This window comes from Rhinopithecus roxellana, chromosome 1 (assembly GCF_007565055.1).
Source record: "Rhinopithecus roxellana isolate Shanxi Qingling chromosome 1, ASM756505v1, whole genome shotgun sequence".
NCBI lineage: Eukaryota > Metazoa > Chordata > Mammalia > Primates > Cercopithecidae > Rhinopithecus > Rhinopithecus roxellana.
The window spans coordinates 105,720,488-105,744,849 of NC_044549.1; the positions used below are offsets into that span (position 1 = coordinate 105,720,488).

The 24,362-nt window shown below is 37.6% G+C and overlaps 2 protein-coding genes across 2 annotated transcripts in view; one reads left to right on the top strand and one right to left on the bottom strand.

Annotated features, from left to right (window-relative positions):
• The window catches only part of LOC104667983 (mediator complex subunit 12L), an 89,047-nt gene that overhangs the window by 32,555 nt on the left and 32,130 nt on the right, over window positions 1-24,362 (bottom strand). Inside the window, exons 17-23 of the mRNA XM_030928746.1 lie at window positions 23,976-24,065; window positions 22,826-22,935; window positions 22,493-22,628; window positions 21,486-21,647; window positions 18,604-18,966; window positions 16,641-16,797; window positions 11,819-12,030 (exon numbers count right to left, since the gene is read on the bottom strand). Coding sequence (XP_030784606.1) covers window positions 11,819-12,030; window positions 16,641-16,797; window positions 18,604-18,966; window positions 21,486-21,647; window positions 22,493-22,628; window positions 22,826-22,935; window positions 23,976-24,065 — 1,230 coding nt within the window. The remainder of the gene's footprint in view (window positions 1-11,818; window positions 12,031-16,640; window positions 16,798-18,603; window positions 18,967-21,485; window positions 21,648-22,492; window positions 22,629-22,825; window positions 22,936-23,975; window positions 24,066-24,362) is intronic.
• P2RY12 (purinergic receptor P2Y12) overlaps window positions 21,909-24,362 on the top strand; it is a 47,289-nt gene continuing 44,835 nt past the window's right edge. Inside the window, exon 1 of the mRNA XM_010370586.2 lies at window positions 21,909-22,029. The gene's annotated coding sequence lies outside the window, so the exon portion shown is untranslated. The remainder of the gene's footprint in view (window positions 22,030-24,362) is intronic.

The following is a 24,362-nucleotide window of genomic DNA, read 5'->3' on the forward strand; positions in this document are numbered from 1 at the left end:
TTTATTTAAAAAATAACCTAGAGCATTATGGAAGAATATTATTTAATAAAGTTAGGTGGTAAGTACATTAGTGATTATTACATTATTTTCTATTCTCATCTATATGCTTGAAATACATATACCATTAAAGAGTGAGTGGGAGGGATGGAGAAAATAAACATATTCCATTTCCTTAGGGTGGGAGATCAATTACCAAACAAAGGGTAATTGCTCAACTTAAACAATAATCCAAGAGCATGTTCCCATGAAGTCACAGATTCATTTTTGCCAAGGAGCTATAACAGCTCTGGGAGGTTCTGACTCAGTCATCCTTCCTTCTTTAAATTACCTATTTCCTTGATTTGGATACACAAATGATGGGACCTGCTCCATGGTAGATAACCAAATCCTCTTTACAAGTCGCTACATGTACTGGCTATAACTGGGCACACATTTCTGTCCTCTGAAAGGAATCTCCCTGTTTTCTGTCCTGAAAAATCCTTACGATTCATGATCTGTATGGAGCCTATAACCAAGTGCACTTTTTAACCAATTTGTCTGAATCAATTCAAGCTAAACATCTCTTCCGTCTATCCTTCTTTGGACTCTTGAAAATATGCTGTCTGGAATTACTACACGAACAATAAAGTAATTTAGTATACTGAAAGGAAAAATCAGAATAAAGCAACACCATAAATCAAGGCATAAAGTTCTTTTCCTGGGTCAAAACTTTAGATTGTTTCTGCAAGCCCCTTCCCTAGATGATTGACATTGTGAGGGTTATGAAAGTTCCTTAAGGCCTGGCGCGGAGGCTCACGTCTATAATCCCAGCACTATAGGAGGCCGAGGCAGGCAGATCACCTGAGGTCAGGAGTTCAAGACCACCCTGGCCAACATGGTAAAACACTGCCTCTATTACAAATACAAAAATTAGCCAGGCGGGTGCACGCCTATAGTCCCAGCCACTCGGGAGGCTGAAGCAGGAGAATCGCTTGAACCTGGGAGGCAGAGGTTGCAGTGAGCTGAGATCATGCCACTGAACTCCAGCCTGGGCAACAGAGGGAGACACTGTCTCGAGAAAAAAAAAACAGAAAGTTCCTTAAGATTCCTCCTGCAAGCCCCTTCCCTAGATGATTGATATGGTGAGGGGGATGGTAAGGTGAGATGACAAAAAGTTCCTGCTGTCAAAAGAAAAATACTGAGTGTAAGAATGGAATGAGTGGAAAATAATTCAAGCAGCATTTTGCATTATAACCAATATTCTACATTCTGTGACAATTCTAACAGAATATGTGAAAAATAAAATGCAGTGATACTTTTAATACTGAGATTTGAATGAGTCGCTCAAGTATCACAGTATTTAAAGAACAAAAACATACCACTCTAAGAAGCTAAAATGACAATTAGGATGACAAAACAACATTCCTTTTTATGAGTTTGTTCTATTGGTAACCATTAAGCAAATGAGGATTAAACCAATCCTATTAATGGCAATTTATGTGATTATACAAGTAAACCATTTGATATGCTTTCATTTTAAAGCTTAACATATTTTAAGAAAATAATATTGTTATGGGAAATGAATTTCTTTTGAAATAACAAACCATAAAAATACTAATAAGCAGCAATGGTAAGTATGACAGCTAACACTTTTTGAGCACTTACTATGAGCCATCCACTGTTCTAAGGGCTGTTTCACACATACTAAATCATTAACTTCACAACTACCCTATAAAGTAAGGACAGTATAGAATTAGCTCCATTTTATAGATGGGACTCTGAGACACAGAAAGGTAGTGTAACCACTGGACTGAGTCCCATCTAAATACAGGACATTGAGTAAGAAACAGAATAGTTTTTGTTTTGTTTTGTTTTTTTACAGTAGTCGCCACTTCTCTGCGGTTTCCCTTCCCACAGTTTCAGTTACCTGCAGAAAACCACAGTCCGAAAATAGGTGAGTACAGCACAGTAAGGGATTTTGCAAAAGATGACATTTACATGTTTGTTACAGTATATTATTATAATTGTTCTATTTTACTATTATTGTTAATATCTTACTAAGCCTAATTTATAAATTAAACTTTATCATATAGGTACCTATATATAGGAAAATACATGGTCCATATCAGGTTTGGTGCTCTGGGGTTTCAGCAACCACTGAACAGTATTCCCTGTGGATGAGCAGGCTGATGGGACTACTTTATTTTCCTAGATGAAGACTGTAACCAAGAAGAATGAAAACAGGTTTCTTGCCAAAACATCTTTCTGCATGTCCATATGTACTAAAGCTATAGGAAAATATACTCAATTATAACAATTATTACATCAAATAATCTCATTAAGATACTTAACAATATCCATGCTATTCAGCACTTGTTGTCTAGGTACTGTGTTAGACACTGTCTTAACACATTCCTGAGGAAATATAAGACAATCCATGACAGAATATTCCATGACTGACTGAAGCTCATGTACAATCTCCGCAGTGGAACTAGAGGATTATTTTATGGAATTCTGGGTTTCATCATGTATCACTGAAGGGTGGATGGTTTCTGCATATGCCAACTTCCCCCAACCAGACAGAAGGAGGACAAGGGGACACTGTGAGGTCTTAGATATATCCTGAGTTCAGGAATTTATGTTTACCTTTGCCATTTAGGTTTCCAAAACAACCATAGCAGGTATCACTAGAAGGGCCAGTTTCTGGAAGCACTGGGAGGGAAAGCTATGAGAAGGGTGTGTGGATAAAAATCAGACCGCTGAGAACTAAGGCTACTAAGAAACTTCAGGCTCCTGGAAACAGCTGATGAAATCTTGCATTATTCATTTGATACAAGCTCATAGATTTGTACTATGTGCTTAGCAGATGAAAAGACAATACAAAATAGTATACAGCCCAGTGTCTGACCTCTTAAGAAAAGGGAGTAACCAGTGGGTTACTAGACAACTGTCACAGGAAGACGTCACATCCAAAACCTGGAGAAACTTATCAGCCTGTAAAAGCATCTGCTGAATTCCAGAATCGGTTTTGAAGATTAATACAAATGGATATTCTCTGTTTGTTATATTTAAGAAAATGAGCCTCTGGAATAAGAAAATTACTAGGATATGGATAAAAATGTATCTATTTACTTTTCTCTACAAGAAGCCAAAAAATGAAAAAATAACTATATTATTAGACCTTACGTAGCTAGAGAAATTCATATCGTATATGGGTGAGTAACCTGAGAAAATCTTCCTGCCACAGCATGAAATGGTCAGTACTTACTAGAAAAGCAAATTGTGCCCAGCAACATATATTAAAACAATTGAGGGTGGAGCTCACAGCAGCTCAAGGAAGCCTGCCTGTCTCTGTAGTCTCCACCTCTGGGGACAGCGCACAGCTGAAGACCAACAGGGGAAGTAGCAGGAGCCGGTGCAGACTCGAACGACTCTGTCTGACAGCTTTGGGGAGAGCCATGGATCTCCCAACGCGGAGGTTGAGATCTGAGAACGGACAGACTGCCTGCTCAGGTGTGTCCCTGACCCCTGAGTAGCCTAGCTGGGAGAAATCCCCCACTAGGGGCAGTCTGACACCCCACACCTCACAGGGTGGAGGACACCCCTGAGAGGAAACTTCCAAAGGAAGAATCAGACAGGTACACTCGCTGTTCAGCAATATTCTATCTTCTGCAACCTCTGCTGCTGATACCCAGGCAAACAGGGTCTGGAGTGGACCTCAAGCAATCTCCAACAGACCAACAGACAGTCCTTCTGACTGTCAGAAGGAAAACTATCAAACAGGAAGGACACCTATACCAAAACCGCATCAGTACGTCACTACCATCAAAGACCAGAGACAGATAAAACCACAAAGATGGGGAAGAAGCAGGGCAGAAAAGCTGGAAATTCAAAAAATAAGAGCGCATCTCCCCCTGCAAAGGAGCGCAGCCCATCGCCAGCAACGGATCAAAGCTGGTCAGAGAATGACTTGGACGAGAGGAGAGAAGAAGGCTTCAGTCCATCAAACTTATCAGAGCTAAAGGAGGAATTACGTACCCAGCGCAAAGAAACTAAAAATCTTGAAAAAAGAGTGGAAGAATTGACAGCTAGACTAATTAATGCAGAGAAGATCATAAACGAAATGACAGAGATGAAAACCATGACACGAGAAATGCGTGACAAATGCACAAGCTTCAGTAACCGACTCGATCAACTGGAAGAAAGAGTATCAGCGATTGAAGATCAAATGAATGAAATGAAGCGAGAAGAGAAACCAAAAGAAAAAAGAAGAAAAAGAAATGAGCAAAGCCTGCAAGAAGTATGGGATTACGTAAAAAGACCAAATCTACGCCTGATTGGGGTGCCTGAAAGTGAGGGGGAAAATGGAACCAAGTTGGAAAACACTCTTCAGGATATCATCCAGGAGAACTTCCCCAACCTAGTAGGGCAGGCCAACATTCAAATTCAGGAAATACAGAGAACGCCACAAAGATACTCCTCCAGAAGAGCAATTCCAAGACACATAATTGCCAGATTCACCAAAGTTGAAATGAAGGAAAAAATCTTAAGGGCAGCCAGAGAGAAAGGTCGGGTTACCCATAAAGGGAAGCCCATCAGACTAACAGCAGATCTCTCGGCAGAAACTCTACAAGCCAGAAGAGAGTGGGGGCCAATATTCAACATTCTTAAAGAAAAGAATTTTCAACCCAGAATTTCATATCCAGCCAAACTAAGTTTCATAAGTGAAGGAGAAATAAAATCCTTTACAGATAAGCAAATGCTTAGAGATTTTGTCACCACCAGGCCTGCCTTACAAGAGACCCTGAAGGAAGCCCTAAACATGGAAAGGAACAACCGGTACCAGCCATCGCAAAAACATGCCAAAATGTAAAGACCATCGAGGCTAGGAAGAAACTGCATCAACTAACGAGCAAAATAACCAGTTAATATCTAATGGCAGGATCAAGTTCACACATAACAATATTAACCTTAAATGTTAATGGACTAAATGCTCCAATTAAAAGACACAGACTGGCAAACTGGATAAAGAGTCAAGACCCATCAGTCTGCTGTATTCAGGAGACCCATCTCACATGCAGAGACATACATAGGCTCAAAATAAAGGGATGGAGGAAGATCTACCAAGCAAATGGAGAACACAAAAAAGCAGGGGTTGCAATCCTTGTCTCTGATAAAACAGACTTTAAACCATCAAAGATCAAAAGAGACAAAGAAGGCCATTACATAATGGTAAAGGGATCAATTCAACAGGAAGAGCTAACTCTCCTAAATATATATGCACCCAATACAGGACACCCAGATTCATAAAGCAAGTCCTTAGGGACTTACAAAGAGACTTAGACTCCCATACAATAATAATGGGAGACTTCAACACTCCACTGTCAACATTAGACAGATCAACGAGACAGAAAGTTAACAAGGATATCCAGGAATTGAACTCATCTCTGCACCAAGCGGACCTAATAGACATCTATAGAACTCTCCACCCCAAATCAACAGAATATACATTCTTCTCAGCACCACATCACACTTATTCCAAAATTGACCACATAATTGGAAGTAAAGCACTCCTCAGCAAATGTAAAAGAACAGAAATTATAACAAACTGTCTCTCAGACCACAGTGCAATCAAACTAGAACTCAGGACTAAGAAACTCAATCAAAACCGCTGAACTACATGGAAACTGAACAACCTGCTCCTGAATGACTACTGGGTACATAACGAAATGAAAGCGGAAATAAAGATGTTCTTTGAAACCAATGAGAACAAAGATACAACATACCAGAATCTCTGGGACACATTTAAAGCAGTGTGTAGAGGGAAATTTATAGCACTAAATGCCCACAAGAGAAAGCAGGAAAGATCTAAAATTGACACTCTAACATCACAATTAAAAGAACTAGAGAGGCAAGAGCAAACACATTCAAAAGCTAGCAGAAGGCAAGAAATAACTAAGATCAGAGCCGAACTGAAGGAGATAGAGACACAAAAAACCCTCCAAAAAATCAATGAATCCAGGAGTTGGTTTTTTGAAAAGATCAACAAAATTGACAGACCGCTAGCAAGGCTAATAAAGAAGAAAAGAGAGAGGAATCAAATAGATGCAATAAAAAATGATAAAGGGGATATCACCACTGACCCCACAGAAATACAAACTACCATCAGAGAATACTATAAACGCCTCTATGCAAATCAACTAGAAAATCTAGAAGAAATGGATAATTTCCTGGACACTTACACTCTCCCAAGGCTAAACCAGGAAGAAGTTGAATCCCTGAATAGACCAATAGCAGGCTCTGAAATTGAGGCAACAATTAATAGCCTACCCACCCAAAAAAGTCCAGGACCAGATGGATTCACAGCTGAATTCTACCAGAGGTACAAGGAGGAGCTGGTACCATTCCTTCTGAAACTATTCCAATCAATAGAAAAAGAGGGAATCCTCCCTAACTCATTTTATGAGGCCAACATCATCCTGATACCAAAGCCTGGCAGAGACACAACAAAAAAAGAGAATTTTAGACCAATATCCCTGATGAACATTGATGCAAAAATTCTCAATAAAATACTGGCAAACCGGATTCAGCAGCACATCAAAAAGCTTATCCACCATGATCAAGTGGGCTTCATCCCTGGGATGCAAGGCTGGTTCAACATTCGCAAATCAATAAACGTAATCCAGCATATAAACAGAACCAAAGACAAGAACCACATGATTGTCTCAACAGATGCAGAAAAGGCTTTTGACAAAATTCAACAGCCCTTCATGCTAAAAACGCTCAATAAATTCGGTATTGATGGAACATATCTCAAAATAATAAGAGCTATTTATGACAAACCCACAGCTAATATCATACTGAATGGGCAAAAACTGGAAAAATTCCCTTTGAAAACTGGCACAAGACAGGGATGCCCTCTCTCACCACTCCTATTCAACATAGTGTTGGAAGTTCTGGCTAGGGCAATCAGGCAAGAGAAAGAAATCAAGGGTATCCAGTTAGGAAAAGAAGAAGTCAAATTGTCCCTGTTTGCAGATGACATGATTGTATATTTAGAAAACCCCATCGTCTCAGCCCAAAATCTCCTTAAGCTGATAAGCAACTTCAGCAAAGTCTCAGGATACAAAATTAATGTGCAAAAATCACAAGCATTCTTATACACCAGTAACAGAGAAGCAGAGAGCCAAATCAGGAATGAACTTCCATTCACAATTGCTTCAAAGAGAATCAAATACCTAGGAATCCAGCTTACAAGGGATGTAAAGGACCTCTTCAAGGAGAACTACAAACCACTGCTCAGTGAAATCAAAGAGGACACAAACAAATGGAAGAACATACCATGCTCATGGATAGGAAGAATCAATATCGTGAAAATGGCCATACTGCCCAAGGTTATTTATAGATTCAATGCCATCCCCATCAAGCTACCAATGAGTTTCTTCACAGAATTGGAAAAAACTGCTTTAAAGTTCATATGGAACCAAAAAAGAGCCCGCATTGCCAAGACAATCCTAAGTCAAAAGGACAAAGCTGGAGGCGTCACGCTACCTGACTTCAAACTATACTACAAGGCTACAGTAACCAAAACAGCATGGTACTGGTACCAAAACAGAGCTATAGACCAATGGAACAGAACAGAGTCCTCAGAAATAATACCGCACATCTACAGCCATCTGATCTTTGACAAACCTGAGAGAAACAAGAAATGGGGAAAGGATTCCCTATTTAATAAATGGTGCTGGGAAAATTGGCTAGCCATAAGTAGAAAGCTGAAACTGGATCCTTTCCTTACCCCTTATACGAAGATTAATTCAAGATGGATTAGAGACTTAAATGTTAGACCTAATACCATAAAAACCCTAGAAGAAAATCTAGGTAGTACCATTCAGGACATAGGCATGGGCAAGGACTTCATGTCTAAAACACCAAAAGCAACGGCAGCAAAAGCCAAAATTGACAAATGGGATCTAATTAAACTAAAGAGCTTTTGCACAGCAAAAGAAACTACCATCAGAGTGAACAGGCAACCTACAGAATGGGAGAAAATTTTTGCAACCTACTCATCTGACAAAGGGCTAATATCCAGAATCTACAAAGAACTCAAACAAATATACGAGAAAAAAACAAACAACCCCATCAAAAAGTGGGGAAAGGATATGAACAGACATTTCTCAAAAGAAGATATTCACACAGCCAACAGACACATGAAAAAATGCTCATCGTCACTCGCCATCAGAGAAATGCAAATCAAAACCACAATGAGATACCATCTCACACCAGTTAGAATGGCAATCATTAAGAAGTCAGGAAACAACAGGTGTTGGAGAGGATGTGGAGAAATAGGAACACTTTTACACTGTTGGTGGGATTGTAAACTAGTTCAACCATTATGGAAAACAGTATGGCAATTCCTCAAGGATCTAGAACTAGATGTACCATATGACCCAGCCATCCCACTACTGGGTATATACCCAAAGGATTATAAATTATTCTACTACAAAGACACATGCACACGTATGTTTATTGCGGCACTATTCACAATAGCAAAGACTTGGAATCAACCCAAATGTCCATCTGTGACAGACTGGATTAAGAAAATGTGGCACATATACACCATGGAATACTATGCAGCCATAAAAAAGGATGAGTTTGCGTCCTTTGTAGGGACATGGATGCAGCTGGAAACCATCATTCTTAGCAAACTATCACAAGAAGAGAAAACCAAACACCGCATGTTCTCACTCATAGGTGGGAACTGAACAATGAGATCACTTGGACTCAGGAAGGGGAACATCACGCACTGGGGCCTATCATGGGGCGGGGGGAGGGGGGAGGGGGGAGGGATTGCATTGGGGAGTTATACATGATATAAATGATGAATTGATGGGTGCTGACGAGTTGATGGGTGCAGCACACCAACATGGCATAAGTATACATATGTAACAAACCTGCACGTTATGCACATGTACCCTAGAACTTAAAGTATAATAAAAAAAAAAATAAATAAAATAAAAAAAATAAAAAAAAAAAAAAAAAAAAAAAACAATTGATCAATATTGCTTACATTCCATATAATTCTGTCTTTAGATTCTGAAGGATTATCACAAGAATTTTTGTGCCATAACACCATATTTAGCTAAATTCCAGTTATATTAATAGTGTATACATGATCTATTAAGAGAAAGGAAAGGCACTAATATTTCCTCAGGACCTCCTAAGTACAGGTACCATGGTAGATGCTACATGCAAATCTCATTAGCTCGATGTACTACAGGATTACTGTACATTGTGACTGCATAATATATGCATTTCTCTTCCTTTAAGAATACCATTTTCCTCAATTATCTAACACTTGAAGAATGATGAGAGAAAAAGACATATCCTACTTGTGAAAGCCCTTCAGAGACTCCATAGTTAAGTTTCAACTGTTAAAAACAATATGAAGTGAGTTTGAGATGAAGAGGTGAATACTGTACAATCACTGCTATGAAGCTGAGCTTTTCCTATTTGAAGAAGGCATTTCTGGTCTTAAAAGTTTAAAAAGAGAAGAATAAAGAAAAAAAAAATCCAACATTGTAATGGAGTTAGCACAAAAGAATCAGAAAAAGAATGAACTAACAATTAATTCCCATTGGTACAAGCAGTACAACTGCAGGTGGTACAAAAGGATAGAGCCAGGAATGTTTGGTAGGAGAAAGAAAAGTAATGGTGTCATCCAGGTACACTTCCCCATATGCAAGGATATCTTTGATTACATGTAGATTATTCAATTAAATGCTTTAAAAAATGTTTGTAGCTGAAATCGTGTCATGGCTTCTATCAGGAAGTGAACCTTTTTAGGACAGGTGTATTTACCCATAAATAGCCCAGTGGGCTTTCCCCCAGTGCTAGGAATCACTTAACAATATTTCCAAGTTAATTTGGCAGCAACAGTTTGAAAGTGGGCTATAAGAAAAACTATGCCTTGTGATAAAAAGGTAGATAAGAAAAAAAAATTAAGGTGGCACTTACTTTACTTACTTTATTTATTTTTCTTGAGATGGAGTCTCACTCTGTTGCCCAGGCTGGAGTGCGGTGGCGTGATCTCGGCTCACTGCAAACTCCACTTCCCAGGTTCAAGTGATTCTCCTGCCTCAGCCTTCCAAGTAGCTGCCACTACAGGCATGCTCCACCATGCCTAATTTTTGTATTTAGTAGAGACAGGATTTCACCATGTTGGCCAGGCTGATCTCAAACTCCTGACCTCAAGTGATCCACCTGCCTCAGCCTCCCAAAGTGCTGGGATTATAGGCGTAAGCCACTGCACCTGGTCCTAGGCTTTATTACTTTGAAAGAGGGCTAAATGCATTCTAGTAGGATGGTTTTTCAACGTCTAGTGAATTTTTTTAACTCAAAAATGATTTGAAGCAATAGTACAACTCTAATTTTGCTGATTCCCAAAAAGAGCTAAAAATCCCAACGAGGCTTTAAAAAAATGACTGTAAACATGTTGCTTATTTAGGCAAATTAAATATTTTTTTCATATTTTAATCAAATGTTCATCATTTATGTGCAAGCAGCAGCTTAGGCCCATCTTTTCTTATCTTTCACTCAGGGAGCTAAAGCAATCGCTAGAGGTCAGGGAGAGACAAGCACATCGTGATGACTGTTGCTTGCATTATCACACAGTTCAATTAGTTTCTTCTCTCTTGTCCTTATAATTCAGGTAAAAAAAAAGAACCGTTTTTAAGAATGAATGACTAACCTCGCCATCACCATCCACCTAAATCATCACTAAGTGGCCCAAATGCAGGGAGTGCCATAAATTACACAATGGAGATATGCCTAGAAAGTTATCCAACAGACAAAGAATATTTTTTTAAAGCATTTGAATTTCTTGCTATGTTGAAAGTATTGTGGTTTTTCTTAGAGCAGGATGTACCTGTAGATTCGCTATTTCCATTGGAGGGTCATGAAGGTACCTAACTCATAGAGTTACCCTGGTATCTAAGATAGCTAATACATTTAAGTGCTTAGAAATGTTTTGGCATATAGTAAGTGCTCTGTTAGTGTTAGCTATTATTATCAAAATAGTGCATGACTACTTTAGAAAAGCTAGAAAATACAAGTATACAGAAACTAGAAAAAGAAATCCCCATTCTCACCTCACACTTTATTTTAATGTATTTATATAGATGCATAGGTTCTTCATGAGTTTATACTAAGTGCTGATGTTTTCTTAAACATGGATCACTGTCTTCTATAAAGAACACTGGGTTATAGGCCACAAAAATAGAAATATAAATCAAGAATTAAATTGAATGTATCCAGATCCTGACTGTTGTTTATAATTTATTATCTGCTCTAGACCTTATTAAATATACACTAGAAACAAAAAGTAGAGGCAGGGCACTATCAAAGAAAACCTAAGAAACATCGGGGCTTCAGAGACATAACCTCACAGTAATAAGTCTAAAAATAATACATGAAACAAGAGCTGAAAGTAGTACAGAATATAGTGGTAATTATAATAGGAAAATGAGTGCTCAGAGAAGGTCATATCAAGGATAAAAGGCCTGCTTCTTCTAACTGACCAGAAAGTCATCAGCCCTTCTTTCTGTTTTGAGGTATACTTTTAATAAACCTAAGACATATCAAATTCTTATTTGATCAATGATAACAGTAAAATACAATGGAGGAAAAGTATTTACAAGCCTGTAACAGAGAGAGAGACCTGCACTCACACAAGTATACAGCGATATGCATACAGGAAGGATATGCCACATACCCCAAACTAATCCCAAGCTAGTGGAGGTAATAAAATGCAAAGGACTCTATTGCTGGGGTCTGGACAAACCTGTTGGAAAGGCCGAGTCTGGGCTTGCCTGAGAAGCCGCTGTTGCTGCTGCTGCTGCAGAAGCTTCATCTGTATCAATTGCTGCTGCGATGTGATTGCATGAAGAGAAGGCGGCTGCATCATGGCGCCCGAGCGCCGCTGTAGCATGTTTGACAGAGCTTGTTTGGTGTTGGTTGGGACAAAGGAGCCTGCAGGGTCCAATCTGGAGCCACCTACAAAAGCAACCAAAAGGAAACACTTTCTAACTATGTTAATGCAACAGGTCTTCTTATTTACCAAAACACAGAAATTTCACCTTCTAAGTCTCACTTTATGAAAAAAGTAGAAAACAATGCACTGTCCCACCTGCCACAAATATTAAAGACCTTGAGTTGCATAATTTATAAAAGATGGGGGGACTGATGTAGAAGTGAATTATACTACTTTGATATAACTTCATGGAGGTCTTCAGTTCATAAATTGAAATGCACAAAACATACAGTTGTTGGCATAATTTCATAATTACATGGGTTTAAATAAGGCAAGGCCCTCAGGAACATATTACTTGTATAAAACATACTGCCTTTGTGATGTATTTTGCCAAGTTTTTAAGCCATTCATATAAATCCTTTTGTACTTTTCATCAAATCTGAAGCTCATGTCATTGAAGCCTTTTCACCACGGTAAAATGAAAATGCATGTTTTATAGTAGAGGCATGAAAATGCTTTAAAATCTTGAAATGCTTGCAAACTTCAAATACCATGATTGTTACGAGAAAACATCTTTTTTGAAGGCTAAAAATCAAATAAGCAACTATTATATTGATGCACAGGAAATCCTTTACATATTTGTATATTATAATTTGTCATATGTCTTTAAAAGTTAGGAAAAAAAGTCAATGTATGCTGGCTTCACAATAAATGTCAATTCTTCATTCACCAAAAATAGCCCTTGATATATGTAAATGAAAAAAAAAAACTCTACATAAGCACCTCATAAAAGTTGTTTTATCTTTTTTATAAAGCAAAATGTATGATGAAAACAAACATTTTAAAGCTTTTTTTTTTGGAAAAACCCACATTCTTTTAAAGACTCAGTACCACAATCAGCAATACAATTTATGAAGTTGTGAAAGGAAACTAAAAATCTTGGGATGCCGAACTTACTATGACAAAGGTAAAAGTCAATGTTGGGAACCTAGTCATGCAAAACTATCCCCCAGGTTGTTTCCTAAATAGATAGCTGCAAAGATAGAAGGCTACATACCTCCCCAGGGGGCCTCCCTCAAAATTTGCTCACAAGGAAATTCCTTGTAGGCGCCAAGAGATTGACTCTAAAATTAACAGCTTTTATGGTGGGGGCGGGGGTTGTGGGGCAGCAGGACAGAACTAGAAGTCATCCCTCCACTTATCAGAGACAAATACATATTTGACCTCTTCCTCTACTCTGTGTTTACTTAATCTTATGTAAAAATGCAGATTCAACACCATAATTGACTAAAACTTTAACCTGCTTCTTTCACATGTAAAATGTAGATTCAGGGAATGCTGATCAAAGCCTCAAAAGAATGAAACTGCTTACTCCTTTTATCTATTTCTCCTTATTTTTTCTTCTTCTTTCCCCTACTGCCTACTCTTTCCCCTTTAAATACTGAAGTCCCCAAACCCTCTTTGGGAAAAGCACAGATGTTCCTGTGATTTTGTGTTCCTTTCTCCCAGGCACGTCCTCAACCCTGGCACAATAAACCTCTAACATGAGTGAGATTTGCCTCAGTCATCTTCTTCTATTTACAAAGTCATCAGCATTTGAAGAGCATTTGGAAAAAACTGGAAGATCAATCTAACACATGGCAGGGTAACTTCTGTTGAAGCAACAATCAGAACGTATATTATGTGTTAAGAATTATGTATATTAATATGTAAAAACATTCATTTATAGAAAAGGGAAATTCTTTTTAAAGATTAAACTATAATCTAATTTTTAAAAATTTTCCTAACTCTATGATCTTGTACCTCTGGGAAACTATCAAAATAAAATATTACAATATGGCTGACGCCCTTTGTATACCTAATTACTTTCCTCATTGACTCCTACCAAATGCTATTCTGAATCTGGAGTTTACCATCCTATGCATTTCTTCACAGCTTTATCATACTGGTGTGTATATATGAGAAAGATTAGGGAAAGATACATATGTTTTTGTATGTGAGTGATGGTGGGAGACTGTTTTGCATTTAAACCCCATATGAATGGAATCATGCTGTACATACTGTCTGGTAACTTTAGAGGATGCTTTTTTTTAAATGAAAATAAATTCCCTCATATAAATCCTCAAAAATAAATTTTTTTCAAAATTTACTTATTTATTTATTTATTTTTACTTTCTTTTTTTTTATTTTTATTTTTTATTTTTATTTTTTTGAGATGGAGTCTTGCTCTGTCACCCAGGCTGGAGTGCAATGACGTGATCTCGGCTCAAATAACCTTTGCCTCCCAGGTTCAAGTGATTCCCCTGCTTTGGACTCCCAAGCAGCTGGGATTTCAGGCATCACCATGCCCAGCTAGTTTTGTTTTTGTATTTTTAGTACATAAGGGGTTTCACCATATTGGCCAGGCTGGTCTTGAACTCCTGACCTTAGGTAATGTGCCCGCTTTGGCCTCCCAAAATGCTAGTATTACAGGTGTGACCCACCATGCCCAGTCCAAAATTTATTTTTTAAATGCCATCTCATACCTAAAGTTCCTCAACTTACATAAAGCTTTCTATAGCATTCTACAGGGAGAGATTATGTGCTTTTTCAAAGTAGTAAGTTTTCAATTCACAGACAGTCCTTGTGTGTCAATGTCTACAAAGAAACTTCTACATCTCCAAAGTTTAAAATGGCCAAAAATTCACATGGACCTTGGCATTAGAAAGAGGCATTAAAAAGAGGAAGTTTAAAAGGATAGTGATTGCATCCTTCTTTTCCACTCTGAGTCCAGTTTGTAGTCTATATTCATTCACTCAACAATCTATTTTTAAAGGCCTACTATAAAGCCAGAGGTTCCTCTAAGTTCTGGGGATACTGCAGTGAATATAATAGAAAAAATATCTGCCACGAGGCTTACATTCTGTGAAGATAATAAATCAATAAGAAAGTCAGATATAGGCAAGTCTGATGGTGTAGAGCAAGCTTGTCTAACTCATGGCCTGTGGGCTGCATGCGGCCCAGGATGGCTTTGAGTGCAGCCCAACAAAAACTCGTAAACGTTCTTAAAACATTATGAGATATTTTTTGCGATTTTTTTTTTTTTTTTTTTTTTTTTTTAGTTTATCACCTATTGTTAGTGTATTTTATGTGTGGTCCAAGATAATTCTTCTTCCAATGTGGCCCAGAGAAGCCAAAAGATTGGACACCCCTGCAATAGAGAAACAGAAAAAAGAGAGAAACAGAGGGTACAGGGAAGGGGTATGGGTTTACAATGTAAAACAGGTTAGTGAAGGCCCCAGTGAGAAAGTAATGTGACCAAGCCCAACGGAGACAGGCAGGAAGTGATGTAGACATCTGAAGGAGAGCACTGCAGGCATACGGGTCAGCAAGTACAAATGCCCTGAGCTAGGAATATGTGAAAATCACTTACTGAACATGTCTGCGGGGTCAAACTACCTTCAAAAGGCTATATAATTATTACACTTTACTTTTAAATCTTACATATATACATGTGTGTAACATAAACTTTATTTCATCTTTTAAAAAGTAGGTATTTTGCACATTTTGGTCACTGCAATATCCTAGTATCCAAAACTGGGTCCACTATATCACGAAGCTCAATACATTCTTGAATAAATAAATGAATCCTCCACCCTATGGGAATAGATATTAGCATATTCATTTTACAGATGACCAAAATAAGGCACAGAGAAATTAAGATTCGGCCAAGATTATGTAGCAAGAGAGTGGTAGAACCAGATTTGAACCTAAAACTCTTAACTACCAGACCAGTTCCTTTAACCACTAATTTAGAGGACAAAATATGGATTTCCCCCTGCTATAAGCCACAAATGAAACATTTTCTTCCACAGACCTCAAAATGTCACACTCAAATTATAATAAAAATCACAATAGAAAATTTAAAAAATTATTTGTTAAAATGGCACAATAAACCTCTAAAACGAGTGAGATTTGCCTCAGTCATCTTCTTCTATTTACAAAGTCATTCAGCAGCATTTGAAGAGCATTTGGAAAAAAACAGAAGATCAATCTAAGCTGACAGATTTCAAATAATTTAAACATGCTAAAACATGCAATGTTTCATATAGGAAGAAAATTGAATTCATTTCTAATTAAGAGATGTTTTCATTTAGAAAACTTTCATTTGGGATGAGAAACCTACATGGGCTCGAGCCAAAGCAATACTAAAATCAGGAACATCTTGTTTTCCTTGTTGTTACCTAAATCTTGCTGAACCAATTTTCTTAGTTGTCATGATAATTCAGAACAATAAAAGACACTGTGGAATATTGTGCAATCTTTTAAAATGCCAATAAGAATTATATCTGATAAAAATACCCACAAATTTTACAACATAAAACCTTTAACAACTTTTATATCTTATAGCTTAGAATCACTAGCTAATTTCCTTTTAACATTAAATAAAAGTTCCAAAATCAGTACATAAACTCGTGATTTAACCTATTTTAGAAAAAAAAGAAAAAATTTCTGTGTGAGGGGAATTACAGAAATGTCAACTGAGCACTCAGTGGTTGAAATGTCCAAGTTTTGTGGAAGTTTCGGGTTAAAAGCTAAGAGAACCACAAGCTGTTTCTCATCTCTGAGAGATCCGTGCTTTCTTGTCACATACCTGGAGTAAGAGATTGGTTCTGAAGGAAAAAGCCGGGCTGCTGGGGCTGGCCCACGAGGTTGTAACCCCACAAGGTGGACTGTGGATGGTGCATCATTTGGGAGGAGATAGGCGAGTAATTAGGAGGCACTCGGTATATGTTGCTCTGTGGATATTCCTTCAACATAAAGTTTTTTAAAAAGTTACTTAACTCCACATTTCATACAGCTAATTAATGCAAATAACTTCAGTAAGCTATCTGAGGTACCTTCTATCCCAATGTACAAAGCTATTTTTTATAAAGGAGAAGATGGAAGGAAAAGTGTTAATAAATCCCCTGAAAAATATTCATTTGAGGTAAACTTTTCCTTCACTTAGAAAGTGCTTGGCTTGCATTGGGCAGAGATGGAAAAGGATCTCTTCTGAATTCTATTTCAAAAGACTACAAGTGTGTCAGGAATACCAATACTGAACGACACTCATCACTGAAAAAGCACCTTCGGTTGCTAAGACTCCTGATAATTTCATCTTAGAAGGCCTTTTCGGTATCTTGGGTCTGCAGAATTATACCAGAGAGCCCTACAGTGCTTCAGAACCACTCCTTGGCCAAGATGGTATTTCACTTGCAATTTTCCAGACATCATTCTAAAGAAGTAGATACTACCCTCATCCCCCATGCTTCCTCTTCTTTATAGTAGCTGCAAAGCCTCTAAGGATCACACCTGAAGGTCTCAGTTTCCCCACCTTCCCTCCTCTAGTCTAGCCCTAGAGGACGGAAGAGAAACAAAATCTCATTTCCCTGCAATTTTACCAAAGAGTATATCTCATCGAAAAGAGGCAGCTTCAGGAAGAATAGAGGAAGAGGGGACATGACCAGACTGACCTGGGGAGCAGGATGGGTTTCAGGGCTTTTGCATCTGAGAAGAACAAAAGCCCATCCATGTGGACTGATAGGCTGGAAACCCCAAATTTGAGGAACTCTCAGTCTGGACCATTTTAAACATCCCTTTAAGACAAACGAATACTGGTAGGAAGACTGAATGAGAAGGGGATACTGATGCTCAAGTGGCATCCTAAAGTGGTGGTGGTCATTTCTAGAATAGTATTAATCACCAAGCTATCAGCTAGGAATAGATGTATTTTAGTTCTCACATAGGTAAACAATAACCAGTCATGAATATCTGAACTAAATAGTGAGTATTTCTTCCACTGTGCAGCAAGAACGCCGTGGAATTTCATTTAAAATGTCTCGAATCCTCTGTCAAGTATTCTCCAGGTTTTAATGTAATTTAAACAGAAAGACATTTTATGCATTACTTCTCAAGGTTTATAAAATTATTTCTAAATTGCCATCAAATAGATTTCTGTTGTAATGAAAACACTGTTATACGTGTGGAACACTAATAGAGAAGCAAGAAGTAAAACTATTTTATATCAGGTTTATTTTCATCTTTTATAAAGCCTAAAGCATGGTACAGAAGTAAAATATATAGGAGGGTAAGATGGAATAGTAAAATAGAAAATCTCAAGAACATCCTATTGGCTATGTTAACTCCAACTTTTATTGAAGAAAAAGCAAATAGAGCTTTTAATGTTTATTTACTGAAGATATCAACCACTCAAAATACAATAAATATTTTAGACATAAGTATGTGAGAGAATGTGATTGTCTAGTTCAAAAAATTGAAGTTTCAAACTCGAGGAAATTGGGAGACACTGAAATATTAACTAAATATCACAACGGAAGCCTACAATTAAATAAAAGTATTAAAAGTGGAGGAGGGAAAATCAAAAGCTTTAATCTTGTTGTCTGTGACAAGTCACTATGTGCCATTTAGTTAATTACTGCAGAAACCTGTTAGAAGAACTGTCATAACAAAACTTATCCTGCTCTTGGTAATATTTCGAAGGAAATGATTTGAGCACAAGTAAATCTCATACTAAATGCTAACGAGCCAGGGTTCTCCTTCCTTCCCCCACTTACATCAACTCTTGAGCTAGATTTTGTCTTGCGCTTCCTTCCCTTTGTTTTCTTTTCTTCATCTGTTGTGGTTTTTCCCTGATCTGACAGCTCAGCTGACTTCCTTTCTGGTTCCTGAGAAACTGGAGATGTGGGCTCTTCCTCTTCCTCCTCAGGAGGCAGGGGCAGTGGCTGGAGGTAGTAGCTGCGGGGCTTGGGCATGGGGTGTGTGTGATACAGCAGGAGGTGATGCTGCTCCTCATACTTGATCACTCTTCGGTCCACTCGGACTGTCCCAAACCAGGCCCAGGACAGAGGAGCTGGGTTCTTCTGACCCTCAAACAAGTCCCACGGGGACACCTTCTGCTTCGTAGAGACCTGGAGACCCTGTGGGAAAATAGCACTCTATGACAGCACGCTCAAATATTTTCCTTATTAATAGGCCAGACTTGCATGGGACAAAGATTCAGAGAACATTTTGGCTGGCGTGAGCCCTAGAGAACCCAAGAATACAGCAGAGAAGGTTACACAGCTACATCACTGGAGAGCAGTGGCTAGAATTCAGACCTTTGTAAGCCCAATTCTACAGTTCTTTATACCACATGATGCTCTGTTTAGGCAACACAGGCAGTCTAGGATATTTTATTGTCAATGTGTATTTCCTCTTTTTGCTAAAAAAAGTTTTTTGCTCAAAGTTTTTGCTAAAAATTCTAAGACTGCAAAGTTAATCTTACTAAATTATAACCAGTTCTAAATCTCTGTAATATATTTATAAGTTTTAAGATAATATGAAATTTAAGAGTCAAGTTATAGTCAACCCTCTAAATGGGTTAGTATTAACTTCAATCCAAATCTGTATGAACTTGGTTCAATATGGTAGCCCTGTACTTAATAAGCCATTCTCTCAATATAATATTATTATTAGAGAATTAAATTGTAGCAGCAGGAATAAGTAAAGTCTTTCAACTCAAGCTTATCTTTACTGACTCTAGAGAAAAAAAACAAAACAAAAACAAACTGTTACCCTGTTTTTATTCTTAACATTAATTGGTGACATCTCTTAGTACTTGCCTTAAAATGCCAGTTTAGAAATACTTTTCCTTAAATGGCCCACCAAATAACTACTCAGTCATTCCCTAAGATGTGAGTGTCACTGTTGTAATCTATACTTATTCTTTTATGAGTAGCTTCATCTAAAGCCAAAGTTCAGGCCAGGCACAGTGGCTCAAGTCTGTAATCCCAACACTTGGTGAGGCTGAGGCGGGTGGATCACCTGAGGTAAGGACTTCGAAACGAGCCTGGCCAAGATGGTGAAACCTGATCTCTACTAAGAACACAAAAAAAGGCTAGGTGCAGTGGCTCACGCCTGTAATCCCAGCAATTTGGGAGTCTGAGGCAGGTGGACCACGAGGTAAGGAGTTCAGGACCAGCTTGGCCACTAAAAATACAAAAATTAGCCAGGCATGGTGGCAGGCACCTGTAATCCCAGTTACTCAGGAGGCTGAGGCAGAGAACTGCTTGAACCTGGGAGGCGGAGGTTGCAGTGAGCTGAGAACACGTCACTGCACTCCAGCCTGGGCAACAGAGCGAGACTCTGTCTCAAAAAAGAAAAAAACAACAAAAGTTAGCTGGGCCTGGTGATGCATGTCTGTAATCCCAGCTACTCAGTAGGCTGAGACTGGAGAATCATTTGGACCCGGGAGATAGAGGTTGCAGTGAGCCAAGATCGCACTACTACATTCCAGCCTGGGAGACAGAGCGAGATTCCGTCTCAAAAATAAATAAATGACAAATAAGTAAAACAAAATAAAACCAAGGTTCAATTATCACCTGTAAATTGACTGTTTCCCAATATTTGTCTTGAGATGAGAACTTTTTCCTTGGTGTAAAAACCACATATCCAAATGGATTCCAGATGTCTCACTACCAGGAAGTTCGCTGACACTGCAAACTCAAACTTGACCATGACTTTAGCTTTTTTTCTTTACACAAACTAGTATCAGATTCTCAGACTACTCTAAATTCCCTGGTAAATCTGATTCTTTCATGTCTTCTTATAAACTCTCCCTTTATTTGTACCACAATTTTCCCTACCTCCCAGCTAACTCTTAATCCTTCAAAATGACTCATGTCAATTTTCCTGGGCACCCTATTCTATCCCCTAATACTGTCTCTGTACCATGACACACAAATCTCATCACACTGTAATTGTCTGTCTACTTCCCCCTTCACGGTAGGAACTCTTTCATCTTGGTGATTATGGAATTGTCTGTGGCTGCTTAATGTTCATTAAAAGAATAACTGGCCACTTTTCTCAAACAATTTTTAGTTGAAATAGCTTACTACATGAAGGTTTTCTTTTTTTTTGTTTGTTTGTTTTCCAGAGACAGGGTCTCACTTTGTTTCCCAGGCTAGGGTGTATTGGCTATTCAGAGGCATGAGCCTAGCACATTGCAGCCTTAAACTCCTGGCTTCAAGCAATCCTCTTGCCTCAGCCTCCCAAATAGCTGGAACTAAAGACATGCGCCACCATGCTCAGCTTACAAGAAATTTTGTATTGATAAATATATTCTGCTTCTAAATCTGAAGTAAAATCAGAACTTATTTTTGCTATTTTTTTTTTTTTTACACTAAGCTTTTACTTAGTTTCTCTTGGTATGTTTCAGAGATTTACTTAAATTCAGGGAAACATTTTAAGTCCTTTAAACATATAAAATGAAGATCTTCAAAGATATGACTTCTTTATATGATAATGCCAATGACTAAGTACACTTAGAAGACAAGCATATGCCTTAAAAACATCAACAGCAAAACTGAGACATTTTATATATCCTACGTTAAGACAAGAAAAAGTATTTGATTTTTTGTAAATAAATTTATATATGAGAAAAAACATTTACTCTTGCCTGTTTTTTATCTATAGAGTCAAATCCAGCAATTTTGTTTCCTTTTGTGTCAATCAAGGAACCCATAGGTTCACAAGTGATGACATCACATGTCTGTTTCGGCAAAGGTAGTAACTGTCGAACTTTGTCAATACTTTCTGATCGCTTGTCTCCTAGCTCTTTCTAAAGAAAAAAGAGAGAGAGAGAGAGAGAGAGTGAGTGAGTGAGTGAGTGAGTGAGTGAGTGAGTGAGTGAGAAGTGGGACAGAAAATACAATGAAGGCAAAAGTTAACCAGAAGGAAGTTTTCCTATGAAACATTTCCCTTTTTATAGCTTAGCGCATATTCTTTAACCCTGAACATGGTCTACAAGGCAGTTCCAAATAGAGTAGTGAGTGTTTCATTTCTTCTATTTAAGTAGAAAATAGAACACATACACAAAGGCACTGTTGTTACACAACAAACATCGTAGTGCTGAAATGACAAAAATCCAGGGTAGCGATCACAATCAGAATGCAGGAGCTGCAGAACAGAACACTTTCTCATGTCCAGGGTCAGATTACAAGGTAACCATTGATTTATTTGATTGGTAATGCATCAGATTTATTTGTTTTCTTTTTGCACTCTTTTCTTATAATTTTTTAAAAAGATTCTGTTAGTGGTCAAATGAATCGATTTATAAATATCAATGCAGATGTTTATTTTTTCAATTACATGTGCCAGTCCAAGCATAGAGTTATCCTAAATCTATCTAATGTTAGTATTCTGGTTTTATATTTAACAGTGGATTTCTAAAGTTCTTTTAAAAATTAAACATGTTTTATAATATAATTTTAATAAAAAATAAGGTTATGTGCTTGTAACTTCTAGGTACTGATAAGGTTAGGTGAAACAAATGGCAAATAATCACATTAAATTAAGTTGAATACAATTAATAACATTTAATTTAAGGAGTAGTAAATTAAAATGCACTAGATAATAAATCCATGAACAACTTGAGCTCTTAATACAGGCTGATCTCAAACTTACTTTCAGTTTCTTTACTAAATTCATGTATGCACGCTTATTCTCTTCAGATCCCCCTGGGGATGCATTTGATAGGTCAGAGGCTAATGTTCCATTGATTAAAACACCCAGCATGTCAAGAACTGTTGTGAATAATTCACTAAGAAAGAAAGAAAATAATTGTTTTCATCTTAAAGTGAAACTGAAATACACTTATTTAACTGAGTATTTTTATTCAAGGCACAAAATTTTTAATAGTATCCATCCAAGTAAGATGTGGCAGAAATCGTCATCAGTATATCAAAGCTTAAAGCATGCATACATGTAGCAAGATAATGTAAAATGATAAAAACATACTTATTAGTGTGCATGTCAACAGTTCCTGATGTAATGATCTGAAGGAGTAGGAGGGCCCAGTCTGTAGTCCACTGGGTGCTCCTCTGCACCGTGTCAAACATTCCTCCTACCTAGCAGATAAAATACAGTAAAATATTTGCATTCTGTAAAATAGAAAATAACATCCCATTGCTTTATGTGATCAAATTTTCATTGTTTTTTATTTAAAAAAACAAGGGATGCTCTAGTTTATAGATTATCTTATCTTTTCTCTCACTTACCTACATGTTTATCACTATTTTTAGTTCTTTCAGCACAGTTCATTCAAAAATTAAATAAAATGAAGAAGGGAAGTGAGTATCTGAATGTGGGCACCAATAAACTTAGTTTTCTTTTGTTCCAAATCTTTTATGATGTCCATTTTTATGATGCAATTATAGTTGAATTAAACCTGAATAATGCCAAAGTCATGTAATCCAATTATCTGCAACTTGCAACTTTGTGTTTGCTGTACAATTACTATTGAATCTAAGCCTGCTATCATAATACCATATGGAAGCATCCACTAGCACAGCAGTGATGGGCAGGAGGCTTGGCCCGCACGCCTACCAGTTCACATGTTGGGACGAGGTTAGAAACAACTGCAAAAGTATCAGGCAGGCCATCCCCCATAGAGGCCTGCACTTGGACCTGCCTGATGGGAAAAGAAAATTCAAAGGAATGCACAATATGTGAGAAATTTTAAATTTCTATAAAACTTCTCTGTGGGATTTGTCTTTATAATCAATTTGATGGAAAGTTGGACAAAACTTTGAGTTAAAAGACTTTTTAAATGGTTTTAAATAAGTATAGTAGAAGCTAACACTTATAATAGTCTTCTCAGACCTGGGCTTAGCACAAACGGAAGAGAAGGAAAGATTCACTAGGGTAGAGGTAAAGAAGGCAAATCAAAGCTTAAAATACCTAGCACTGTCTGGAAGTATGACCAGACAGGAAGGAAAGCAGCAAGGGAAACAGAAGGCTTTAGAAACAGGGAAGTAGTTACAGACAGCAAAGAGTGGAAGGCCTCACCTTGTAATGCAGACTTTGCACTTAGGAGAAGTGGAAAGCTGGAGTTATTTTCACATGTAGATATGTTTAATGAAGGGAAAATACTAGAAATGTCTCTTACCAAATTTAGGCGGAGTTGCAATGCTTCGTGCATCATCTGCCGCGCTTTTATGTCATCTTGGTATCGTTCTTCTCTCCAGTTACTTAAAATCTAAGATCAGGAAAAAGAAATCTTTTTCTCTCCATTAAAGTTTAATTTTTCTCTCATTTAAAGATAAATTGAGCTTTATACTGATAGCAAAAAGCAACTTCTTATCTTTAACAAATTAAGAAACAAAGCTAAATAAAATTTTAGCTTTCTTCTTCCTCCATGCAGACAGAAATCTGGCTAGTTATTTTGCATTTGCCTTTCTAGGTGGAAGAAGAAAATCTTATATAATTATATAGCCTATGATTAAGTCTGGGAAAATGCTTGAGAGGGCATCACATTTAGCATTAATAAAAACTT